At 37.8% G+C, this 13,102-nt stretch overlaps 1 protein-coding gene across 1 annotated transcript in view; it reads left to right on the forward strand.

Annotated features, from left to right (window-relative positions):
- The window catches only part of LOC115229083 (small G protein signaling modulator 1-like), a 67,382-nt gene that overhangs the window by 20,970 nt on the left and 33,310 nt on the right, over positions 1-13,102 (forward strand). The window contains 5 exon segments of the mRNA XM_036499095.1: positions 1,290-1,365; positions 2,965-3,077; positions 5,810-6,179; positions 6,275-6,278; positions 6,332-6,526. Coding sequence (XP_036354988.1) covers positions 1,290-1,365; positions 2,965-3,077; positions 5,810-6,179; positions 6,275-6,278; positions 6,332-6,526 — 758 coding nt within the window.

Below are 13,102 nucleotides of genomic sequence, written 5' to 3' on the forward strand. Positions count from 1 at the left end.
TTCTAATTTTCAGACAATATATCCAGAATTTCCTTAGTCAACATGTCCTTATTTTGTTTGGTGGAAACTGACTGTTATTTCTAGCAAAACTAGTAACCATGTAGAAGCACCTTCTGGTTACAGTTGATGTTCATCATGTATTTACTTACAGCTTACAGTATTGCTTGACAATGCTTTTAAATATTTCATCTTTACAAAATCATTTCATAATATTATTTCTTCTTTTGTAAGAAATCTACAGGAGGAAATATTCAAATCTTGGACACGATGCTTTATTGTATATATTCCAGTGCCTTGTGTTTTTAGTTCAAATGCTTCCAAAATGAACTTTGCCATTCATCCTTTTAGGATGTGCCATTCTGGTGGCCAATATGATACTCCCAAAATGTAGTTTATTTATGGTTTCATGCTGAAAAATGTTTTTTTTTTATTTTGTTTACTTGTAACTCTTTACATGTTTCAGTCATTTTGACTGTGACCATGCTGGAGCACTGCCTTTAGTTGAGCAAATCGACCCCAGGACTTATTCTTTGTAAGCCTAGTACTTATTCTATCGGTCTCTTTTGCTGAACTGCTAAGTTACAGGGATGTAAACACACCAGCATCAGTTGTCAGGTGATGTTGGGGGGACAAACAAAGAGAGCATGAAAGGCAAAGTTAACCTTTGTAGGTTACCTGAGCTGTATATATATAATCATCATCATCGTTTAACGTCTGCTTTCCATGCTAGCATGGGTTGGACAATTTGACTGAAGACTGGCGAACCAGATAGCTGCACCAGGCTCCAATCTGATCTGGCAGAGTTTCTACAGCTGGATACACTTCCTAACGCCAACCACTCCGAGAGTGTAGTGGGTGCTTTTACATGTCACCGGCATGAGGGCCAGTTAGGTGGTACTGGCAACGGCCGCGCTCAAATGGTGTTTTTTATGTGCCACCTGCACAGGAGCCAGTCCAGCAGCACTGGCAATGACCTCGCTTGAATGTTTTTTCACGTGCCAGTAAAGCAATGCTGGTATATATATATATATATCTTGTTCTCTTTCTGGCTGTCTGTCTTTGTCTAGCTATTCACCCACCTACCTATCTATCCATCCATTTGTTTGTCTTTCTTCCTTCTTTCTACAAACACAAAATTAGTAACTCCCAACTCTGATTGCTTATTGAGGAAGAAACAGATTTCAATATTTATTTAACATACACTTTAATGAAGTTAATCACATTCAAGCCAAATTTTCTTTTGAGACCATTATACTAAGTAGTAATTTTTACCATTTCTTCTTCATTAGGTGGAATCCAACCTTCTCTCAGGAAATCTGTGTGGCCATTTCTGTTTGGAATGTATCCATGTCAGTCAACTAAAAGGTATGGGAACAATGTGGTTCTTGTAATTTTTTTTTCTTTTTTGTTATTTTGATTCATTTTCTCTTTCAACAAGTTAGATTATCATCATGATTCTAATGTCCACTTTTCCCTGTGTGTATATGCCAAATGGAATTCATTGAAGCACATTTTCTATGGCCAGATGCTATTCCTGTCACCAATTCTCATCCGTTTCCAAGGAAGGTAGTATTTCTCCATGACCGGACATGTTTTCATCGAAGACTGGAAATTAATGACACCGTTTGTAAGTTGATGGCACTTACAGCTGTCACATGATGTCAAAATAAGAAGATACAAACTAAGACACGCACACGCACACAAACACATACATGATGGGCTTCCATGCAGTTTCCATCAATATAAATTCACTCACAAAACATTAAAACATTGGTCGGCACAGGTCTATAATAGAAGATACTTGCCCAAGGTACTGCAATGAAGCCATATGACTGCAAAGTAAGCTTTTTAACCACACAGCGTCTATTATATTTATTTTATTATTCTCCTGCCTAGGTGGGTCTGAAAAGGTTATGAACATTGTCCATTTTCTTCAGACTAAATAATCAAAGAAATAAAATCAGCCCACATCTCTTTCTTCCTTGCTGCCATCACCACCACCATCATCATCATCATCATCATCATCATCATCACCATCATCATTTTGTATATACTTTTGCTCTATTATTTATTGAGGCAGTATTCTATGGTTAGATGTCCTTCTTGATACCAGCTCTTACTTGTTTTCAGTTAAGGTACTGTATTCCATGTCACTGCATATTGAACTACCGCCAGACCTTTTGTTTCTGGGAGGTGTAAAGACCATTGTTGCTGCCTAAACAGTGTCGATAAGAAAAAATGTGGAGAAAAACACACACACACAAATGCATACACACCATGCATACAACACATATACACATTGCATACATACATGAAGTGGAGGCGCAATGGCCCAGTGGTTAGGGCAGCGGACTCGCAGTCGTAGGATCGCAGTTTCGATTCCCAGACCGGGCGTTGTGAGTGTTTATTGAGCGAAAACACCTAAAAGCTCCACGAGGCTCCGGCAGGGATGGTGGTGATTCCTGCTGTACTCTTTCACCACTCTTTCTCTCACTCTTTCTTCCTGTTTGTGTTGTACCTGTATTTCAAAGGGCCGGCCTTGTCACTCTCTGTGTCACGCTGCATATCCCCGAGAACTACGTTACGGGTACACATGTCTGTGGAGTGCTCAGCCACTTACACGTTAATTTCACGAGCAGGCTGTTCCGTTGATCGGATCAACCGGAACCCTCGTCGTTATAACCGACGGAGTGCTTCCACATACATGACATAACACGCAAAACACATGCATACATTATGTGTGTACATAGACTTTATGTTTGCTGAATTTTACTCCAAACCATTAAGCTCAAAGCTATGGTAAAACACACCAAAGAAGCCATGCATTAGGACCAGACTTGAGATCATATTGTTTCAAAGCAAACTTCTTGATCACAGAGCCATTCTTACACCTATTAATGAATAAAAATGAAAACTACTTTTACTGTATGTTAAGTAATTAATTTGTTCATTTATTTGTTGCAGAGAACGAGAAATAATTAAGTTGGAGTATGTAATAAAGTACCATGAAATGAAGGCCCACTGTCTCCACGTCCTCAACAAATTGGAGGCTGCTGCTGCTAAAGCAAATACAGGGGGTAAGTAACAGTTTGTGATGCTATTTCAAATAATGCAGCCAGTCACAACCCCTGCAATATGCAGATGTATATGGAGATGATTTTATTATGCTATAACATATTAATTTTGATCTTGGATTTAAGAATATTGGTTATAAGGCGGCAATCCGGCAGAATCGGTAACACGCCGGCCCAACTGCATAGTACCATTTCGTCCGTCACTACATTCTGAGTTCAAATTCTGCCGAGGTCAGTTTTACTTTTCATCCTTTCGAGGTCAATAAAATAAATACAAGTTGGGCACTAGGATCGATGTAATTGACTTAATCCCTTCTCTGAAATCGCTGGCCCTGTGCCAAAAATTGAAACCAGTATTATAGGTGCAGGAGTGACTGTGTGGTAAGTAGCTTGCATACCAACCACATGGTTCCAGGTTCAGTCGCACTGCATGGCACCTTGGGTAAGTGTCTTCTACAATAGTCTCAGGCCGACGGAAACTGAAAGAAGCCCGTCGTATATATGTATATATATATATATATATATGTATGTGTGTGTATATGTTTGTGTGTTTGTGTTTGTCCCCCACAACATCACTTGACAACCGATGCTGGTGTGTTTACGTCCCCGTAACTTAGCGGTTTGGCAAAAGAGATCGATAGAATAATAAGTACTAGGCTTACAAAGAATAAGTCCTGGGGTCGATTTGGTTTGACTAAAGGCGATGCTCCAGCATGACCGCAGTCAAGTGACTGAAACAAATAAAAAAAAATAAATATTGACTGAGATGCAGTTGCTTGTCATCATTTAGTCAAATGAAGAAGGACAGAGTCTATAAACTATTTCTCAGGGCATCCATAATTGGTGGAACAAAGTTATTTTCAAGCCTGAAATATGACCAAAATTGGTGGTGGCGGTGGCGGTGTTGTTGTTGTTAAACAGCTGGGTAAGGGATTAAGTATACAACACAAGAACAGTAACAATCTCTGTGTTAGGCTTGACAACGATTCACATTTTGAAGGAAAGCATAATTAATTAAACCAGATCTCTGTACTTATCATCATCAACTCCATGACATTAATGCCTTGAGTCCTATATATATCATATGGCTGGTTACCTGGTTTCCTTGATGTATAAGTGACTGAGATCACAACCTCCTTCAATGGGACCCCAGTCCATTGCAGTATCACTCATTTAGAGCCAAGTGGATTGAAGCAATGTGGAATGAAGTGTTTTGCTTAAGAGTACAATGCACCACCCAGTCCAGGAATTAAAACCATAATCTTGCAATCGTGAGAGCAACACCCTAACCACTAGGCTACATGCCTTCACTCCTGTACTTAACCAGTACTTTATTTTATTGACAACAGAAAGATGAATGGACATATTGACCAGTGAGACTACATTGTATTTAACCCTTTAGCATTTTAACAAGCCATATCTGGCCCAAATTTTCTATCTGCTTTATGCCCAAACCAGCTAGAGCTGGCTTTTCATATCTATCCTATAATATCATTCTAATGACAAACTATCGCATCACCAAAATCTCAAATTACAAGATAGTGTTTGATTAATTCAAACCATACATTTGACAGACTAATCTGAATGCTAAAGAGTTAGGTAAATATAGTAGTTTTAGAATTGAGTCTCATTAAATGATAATCAGCTGTTGCAGAAAGTAAACTAATCTAGATTGTTTTACTAAAATTATATTTTAGATCTAAGCAATGGCTGAAAACATAATCTATATCTGAGCCTTGTTTTTCCTGTGAATCTTCTATGTAATTTAAGAAAGTAACTTGTGGCTGGAGTCTGTATGAAGATGCAACTTTTGCTACCCATCACTCCTATTTTCTGTAGACAGTCATACATATTGTGAATACTTCGACTTATAGCAATTGTGCTGGCCTGTTCCTGTCTGATGAGATTCACGAGGACATGTATAGAGTTCTAAATTTTAAGTGCATTTTTTTAATGTATCAAACTACATCTTTTTAATCCATGTAATTCACATAGCCTCATAAGGACAGAACCTCTCAGAGGCCTTTAATCCATCATCTTCATTATACATTGACCACATTGCATTGTGAGAGCCCCTACATGGTTGCTCAACTTACTAGAAGTAGCATCCATTTCTTTCTTTTTAAGCCCTCCACTCCCTATCAATCATAGGCCATCGGCAACTTTCTGCTCTGTTCTCAAATTTAGGGTGTCTTTTCTGCTTCTCTCCAGCTGGATCCCTTATTTTTCAGCTCTGCCTTAGTGTCCTGTCTCCAGCTATTTTAAGAACATTTTCTCTTCCATCTTCTTTTGGTTTCCCTAAGGGAAAGCCTTCCTTTCCCAGGTCTTGCTAGTTTGGGATTATCATTGATGCTTCTGTAACTTTCCTTTTTCACTAGGTGGGGGTGTTAGCCCAATGCAAACCCATTTTTACCTCTGGCAAGATGTGGTCCATATCATCCTGGCCTCCATCCTTTGATATGTCCAGTATGGAGAGGTCCTACCTGGAGCTTGTGTCCCACTAACATAGCTCTCAGTGTCATCAAAGCACACAAGCCATCATGCCGCAACAAGGACTGGACTTGATGGTCATGGTTGGAATACCTTTGATCAGTGTTGATCTGTACCTAAAAAAAAATATCAAAATAATCTGGGTGTTATTTTTAAGTATTGTATTATTTGATTTTAAGTAATGACTGAAATTTTTATTTTACTGTAATTTGAGAAACTATTATTGTTTTTAAATCTAATTCCAGATCAGGATATTGATGACAATATTATGTCAGAGGAATTTTATAATGAAGACAATAGTCCAAATTTAAATTTAGTAAAGTCGCCGTCGTCTGGAGATGAGACCAGTTGGATTACTGTCAATATGGATTCATCAGTTAATTCAAATGAAACTGTGCGATCAATTTCAAAAAGCCCATCTCAAAGTAGTCTTTCAGAAGAAATTTTTACAGATACCAGTAAATTTTATAGCTCTTGTACAGTATGTGGGCAGCCATTGGACAGTGTAGAGAAAATGTCTTCCTTTGAAGATACATGTTCCGGTAAAGAAAGTTCTGTTGAGCATTTTTGTACTTGTTTTCATTCCTTGTCTTCTGAAGTTGTGAGTCCTACCAAGTAGCACAACTGCAATTAAATGGTGTTAGCTCTTTGAGCCCACCTCTAAAAACTCATTTGTTCCATCCTGAACATTCTGGACACAAAAAAATTAGTGATGTAATGGAGTATTCTCTAATGGTTAATCAATTTGGTAATGGAAATTGTCTCAGTTAGGAGGAACGCAGAGTTCTTCAAAAGACAGTGAATTAAATTTGGAAGATATTGCTGCTGCTGTGGCAGAGGCTGAAGCCAAAAGATTTCAAACTAATGTCTTTAAATCGGATCTTATCAGTTCTGGTCTCTCTCTTGATTGGAATTCACCAGATGTACAAAAGCAGATCAACTTCATTGATTTTCAAGCACAGGTGAGTAAAGAATTCACTTAATGGTTCTGTCAATAAATTTTATTTACTGACAGGTACAGGTATGGCTGTGTGGTAAGAAGTTTATTTCTCAGTTACATAGTTTCACGTTCAGTCCCACTGCATGCACCTTGGATAAGTGTCTTTTACTATAGCCTTGGGCTGATCAAAGTCTTATGACTGGATTTGGCAGACAGAAACTGAAAAAAGCCCATCAGGTACGTAAGTGTGTGTGTGTGTGTGTGTTACTGTTTTCTTGCCTTGACTTTACATGAGAGTCATAAATGAGTGTCATTGTCATGCAGGTAGTGTCTTTCATTTCTAATGCTTCAGGAAAACGTTTGGTCATGGGGAATATAACCAGGTGAATGTTAGTGACAGGAAGGGCATCCATCCGTAAAAAAATTTTGCTTCAACATATTCCATCTGACCCATGCAGGCATAGAAAATTGGACATTAAGATAATGATGATGATGATGATGATAATAGTTAAATGCTTCTTACTGGAAGTAGAGAATAGTTGTTTTTGTTTAATCCCAACTCAATCTTAATTGAATAGGACTGTGATTGAAGACAAGCATTCAAAGAATGAAACAACTGAGATTTTCTATAGAAATAGCAAAATCTGAACTGGTAGAAAACAAGAGCAGAATACAAAATATGCAAACAAGTAAGATTTGTCGCTCTCTGACAGGTTTATGGTTGAGCCTGTGGTAGTGGAGACCTCTGGTGTCCTTAGCCCCTGAACCATATCCCTGCTCACCACTATTGGGGTGGAGATGGCTATCTGCAAGTGCAAGCCCCTTGAGTCAGAGTGGGTATTCCATTGTAACTCCCTTACCATCCTCCGGGGCAATGTCTTTTCCATTCTGTCTGTCGGGACCATGAAGCAGTCTGAATTACAGGAAATGGCAAGAATGTAAGAATTTCGAATCTTATTACGTGAACAATAAAGTTACACTAGCACTTCTCAGAGAAGTAGTGGCTTGGTCTTAGTAAGACAGGTTAGTTGGTTGGTATTGGGTGGGGATCAAGTGGGTGTTACTGTTGTTGTTGACCTGGAATGCTTTTGATTTTAGGTGTGTTTGTTTTGATCATAGGATAACTTTCACCTAGGTCTAAGCAGTAACCGCAACAATGGCAGCTGATACTTTATCAACCACAAAGGATAAAGGGAAAAGCTGACATCAGTAGAACTGTGAATAGAAAATGTAAAGAGATAATAAGTACAATGCATTTCTGGTTGAGTAGACCTATGCTTAAAAACCGCATTCTAACTGTGGCCATCCTGCCTTTAGAGACAATATGTCTCAGATTACCTTCTTTTCTACTCTAGGCACAAGGCCCAAAATTTTTGGAGAGGGAGCCAATTGATTAGATCGACCCCAGTATGTAACTGGTACTTAATTTATCGACCCTGAAAGGATGAAAGGCAAAGTTGACCTTGGCGGAATTTGAACTCAGAACGTAAAGACAGACAAAATACTGCTCAGCATTTCGCCCGGCATGCTAACATTTCTGCTAGCTCCTCGTCTGTCTCAGATTATCTTAACCAAAAAGCAAATAAGATAATGGCATGTGATTCAAGAGAGATATGACTGCTATTTTAGCAGGTCAGGAAACCATATAGAAGCTTTTTTTCTTGTTGATTTATTAGTATTTTCACATATGGTGGCAGTGGTGAAACTTCTGGTGTTACTCAGCAGATAATGATGATAACTGTGATAATGGTAATAATTGTGCTGACTGCTGTAGTATCAGTTACTCTTTTATGTTTTTTACTGGTTATAGTCATTAGAATATGGCCATGCTGAGGCAATGCTTTCAAGTGTTTTCTGTCTTCCATATTAACTCCAGTACCTATGTCATTTTTATTTTATTAATCCATTTTTGTATTGAGTGGCTAAGTTAAGTTACCTTTGTGATACAGCATTTGTTTTTTACTATTTTTTTCTCAGTAGTCTCTTATGCTAAACACATGTATACAACCATGGACGCAAACAAACATATTGTTTTTGGTGGCATAAAAAGATGCACGGATGTTTTAGATGCAGCCCAATATCAGTAGCAAATATCTGGTAGAATATTAATGTCAGGAACAAAATTAGCTTGTGGGAGGTCCAACTTTGCATATAAGACCCAAGGGGATCTTTTGAAGCATTTTTTTGGCAAAAAAAAAAAGAAAGAAAGAAAGAAGTGCGTATTATATGTCATCAAACATGGTACATCCTTATTGTCATCATCATTTTATGTCCACATTCCATGTTGACATGAGTTGGATGGTTTGTCACTTCCAAGTGTGTTTTTATATTTAGACTTATTGCCCTCATCAATGGGTTAAGCTTCACATCTTGATCAAAGTGCTGCACAGTAAGATTGACCCCAGAACCATTTCGTTACAAAGAAAACTCCTTAACTGCACAACCATGCCTAAACTTATATCATTATTAATATTATTATGTGCTGTTGTTTACACAGAATTTGTGTTTGGACTGATTTAATTATGGTTCCTATTTACCACAACTTGTGGTCAAAGATGAGGAGCATTTTTTAATCTCTGTATAAACTCTGTATAAAAGCTTTTTGTTTCCTCTTCATATCTGTTCTTGGGGACTTTCTGGATAATTCTTGCAGAACCTAGTCGACATGTTTTCTACACTGCATCTACTCCCATTTTAATATCAAGATTTTAAGATTTGTTTAAAATATTTGTTATTGTTTGCAAGGCTCCAGTAATTATTGCTATCTTCTCTGTTCCAGCACCTGAGAATTTCATACTTCAAGTTGGTATACTGCTCCACTTTTTGCCTTTCCTTCCTTTTTTACTCTAGTGTCAAATGGGCATTCTACATCTGTTTGTGATGTATATTTTCTGATCTGTTGTGTTCTTTTCTTCTTTTCTTTTGGATCATATTGGAAAGTCCCACAACAACCTCATTTCATCATTTTTGGGTGCTTGCATTTCTATTTCTACAAAATGGTTATAGCTCTTCCCTCTGTATGCAAACCCAAATTTCCTGCAAAAATTCTTGTGAATTATTGCAGCAATTTTATTACATCGACAGTATATATGTCCATTCCATGCTGTGTGCTACAATTTTCTTTGAATCATTTCTTATTCTACACTGCTAATCTATCATCTACGTAATTCAATTTAACCCTAGAACCAGTTCCTGTGCTACTAAGATCATTCCTTCTGACTCTTTCTTCAAAACACCTTTCTTTAGTCAGCCCGTTTTTTCTTTATCTGTACTGTTTTAAAAAAATGTTGAGTGAAACTTCTTTCAAAGTTTGATTTTCTTTTTCCCACATTTTCTTGTTTTCTCTTTTGTGTTCTGCACATTCTGTAAACAGTCTTTTATTTACCATCTTCTTAATGAGTGGTTCTTTCTCTTCTGGATAGCAACTCAGATTTGTCTCATCTAGTTGTGCTACTTCTTCAACTCTCATTAAACCTCTTCTCTCACTTCATCTCCATCATGCTATATTTGTCTTTTGTATTCAGTCTCACTTAGAAATGGGTTGAGAGGAAATTATCCCTGAAATGTCAAGCAGAAATAGCGAATGTGCACATTGCCTCTTTAATAACCTATCATCTGACTGTTGTCCTTTGCCCTGATCCATGTCAGACCAAATTGGAGCATATACGTTTCTGGTTCTTGTGAAAAGGACATGTTCTACTAGTCAGATGGTCTGGTCCATCTGTTGCTTGTGCCCTCTGGATGGCAGGCTCAACATGCCATAGTTGCTAATGTGCAAACACATGTTTCAGTTGCACCAATTACAGATTTTCCTGGATGGTGAGCTGATGTGATCTTTGTTAGAAACGCTTTTCCACAGCTCAGCTCTTTGACGGAGCTACAATCCTGGGTCAAAAAAAGACCAAGATTAGATGTCAGGCACTCACTATTTTCTGCCAGTCAGACAATACTGTCTGGAAGTTCTGTGGTAGCAATATATAAAGATCTAGTGATAGGTAATAGCAATGACTAGCTGGTGTATTTCAGAGAAATTTCAAACCATGTACTATTGTGGATTACTTCTAGAAATCCTTGGCCTGGCAGTGCTATTAAGGAGCATTGCCAGTTCAAGATAAACTCTGAAGCACTGTCAAGCAGGAATGTCTGAGATGCACACACAATGAAGAAACCATTCTGCATGCACTTGTGCAGTATCCGAGTATTGCTGACTTGTGGAATTATGTCAAACAGCTGTTATCATATGTAGGACGAATCTGACTATCAGCTGAAGCCATTGTGAGGACCGACCCACCACCACTATTAACAAGGTTGGACAGCTGGTATTCCTCTGTTTAGTGGCTATGTCAAAAGAGGTTATGTTGTGGACAAGGCTGAAGGATCAAGGAAAAACACCTTCCTCTTCAGTCAAGCTCTCGTTGACATAGTTTTAAGGAAAGTGAGAGTGGAGAGGGAAGTGCTACCTCCCAATGAATTTGTGGAAAGATGAGTGACTGTGACAACAGTGGTTAGAATGAATGGCCCTGTAGATTGGAGAGCAGGAGAGAGGGCTTGTACCATTGGTAGCCAGGGTAATCCTGGATCTGTGGGGTTCCTTGATTAGCCCTAGTTGGAGTTTCTACTGTATCAGGAAGACTGCATCATTCATGTTATCACATACTTTGTATACTCTCTCTTTTCTCTCTTTTCTCTTTTACTTGTTTCGGTCATTTGACTGTGGCCATGCTGGAGCACCGCCTTTAGTCGAGCAGATCGACCCCGGGACTTATTCTTTGTAAGCCCAGTACTTATTCTATTGGTCTCTTTTGCCGAACCGCTAAGTGACGGGGGACATAAATACACCAGCATCGGTTGTAAAGCAATGCTAGGGGGACAAACACAGACACACAAACATATACACACACACATACATATATATATACATATATACGACAGGCTTCTTTCAGTTTCCGTCTACCAAATCCACTCACAAGGCATTGGTTGGCCCGGGGCTATAGCTGAAGACACTTGCCCAAGATGCCACGCAGTGGGACTGAGCCCAGAACCATGTGGTTGGTAAGCAAGCTACTTACTACACAGCCACTCATGTATACTTTTATAGTATTCCACTGTCTTTTCCATCTTTCTTCCCATCCTTTGTGTAAATCCTGCACAAATTGTTTTCTGTCCTTCAAGTGTCCCTCTCATTTATGTCCCTGTCACTAAATCATCATCATCATTATCATCATCATCATCATCATTATCATCATCATTATTATTATTATTATTAAGGTGGCAAGCTGGCAGAATTGTTAGTGTGCTAGACAAAATGCATAGTAGCATTTTGCCCATTATGTTTTTTTCAGGGTCAATAAATTAAGTACCAGTGAAATACTGGGGTTGATGTAATGGACTTGTCCCCTCCCTCAAAATTTCAGGCCTTGTGCTTTTAGTAGAAAGGATTATTATTATTGTTCTTGAGTGAGAGAGCAGTGCATGCCATCAAAGTGACACTGGGCTAAAATATATGAAACCTGATATACCCATCATGACTAGGGCACACCAGGCACGTGCAACACAACCATATGCGTGTGGCATAGTGATCTCATATCAAGACAACAGTGCATGATCTTGCAGGTGGGCCCCAGTTAGAATTTTCTTCAGAAGTAGCTCATCCCACTCAAAAGGTCCTGGAATAAGGGTTGTTTAAGAATATTGAATGGAACATCCATGTTTCCAGAGGTGAATTATTCAAACCTCAAAGAATTCCTCTGAACACATGGCTATGATGCTCCTCTACTACTTCTGCTCATGATCAGAGATGCACATATCGTCAGCCACTAAGGGACATGCTCAACTGGTTACGGTCAAACAACTGAGAAGCAAATCTGTGGTACTGAGCAGAATATTTGCTGTAGCCCATCTTTTATACCAAGAGAAAACAGGTACATGATAACACTTCCAATCAGTTTAGATCAGAAGCTATGAGAGCCAGCGCCTGGTACTGCATCGGGGCATTTATTATTATTATTATTATTATTATTATTTATTATTATTATTATCATTATTATTATCATTATTATTATTATTATTATTATTATTATTATTATTATTATTATTATTATTATCATATTATTATTATTATTATATCATTATTATTATTATCATTATCATTATTATCATTATTATTATTATCATTATTATTATTCATTATTATATATTATTATTATATTATTATTATCATCATCATCATCATCCTTCTTCTTCTTCTTCTTCTTCTTCTTCTTCTTCTTCTTTTATTATTATTATTATTATTATTATTATTATTCTATGTTTGACTTTTGCTTTATATTTGTACAAGTTGGCTCCAAGTCTCACCCAGAGACCTCAAGAGACAACAGGTTGGAAGTTCATGTTGTTGTTATGCCTAGTGTGCCATATATTTGGTTTTGTATTAGTGTTGTACTAGTGTTATTATTATTATTATTATCATTATTATTATTATTATATTATTATTATTTCAACAGTTATTATGTGAGTTTTTACTCTACCACCATGTTCTTAAGGCTTTGTTGCCACATTGTCTTCTAACAATGAAGAACCATTTGTATTCCAAATCGTA

Source organism: Octopus sinensis, unplaced genomic scaffold (assembly GCF_006345805.1).
Source record: "Octopus sinensis unplaced genomic scaffold, ASM634580v1 Contig11718, whole genome shotgun sequence".
Lineage (NCBI taxonomy): Eukaryota > Metazoa > Mollusca > Cephalopoda > Octopoda > Octopodidae > Octopus > Octopus sinensis.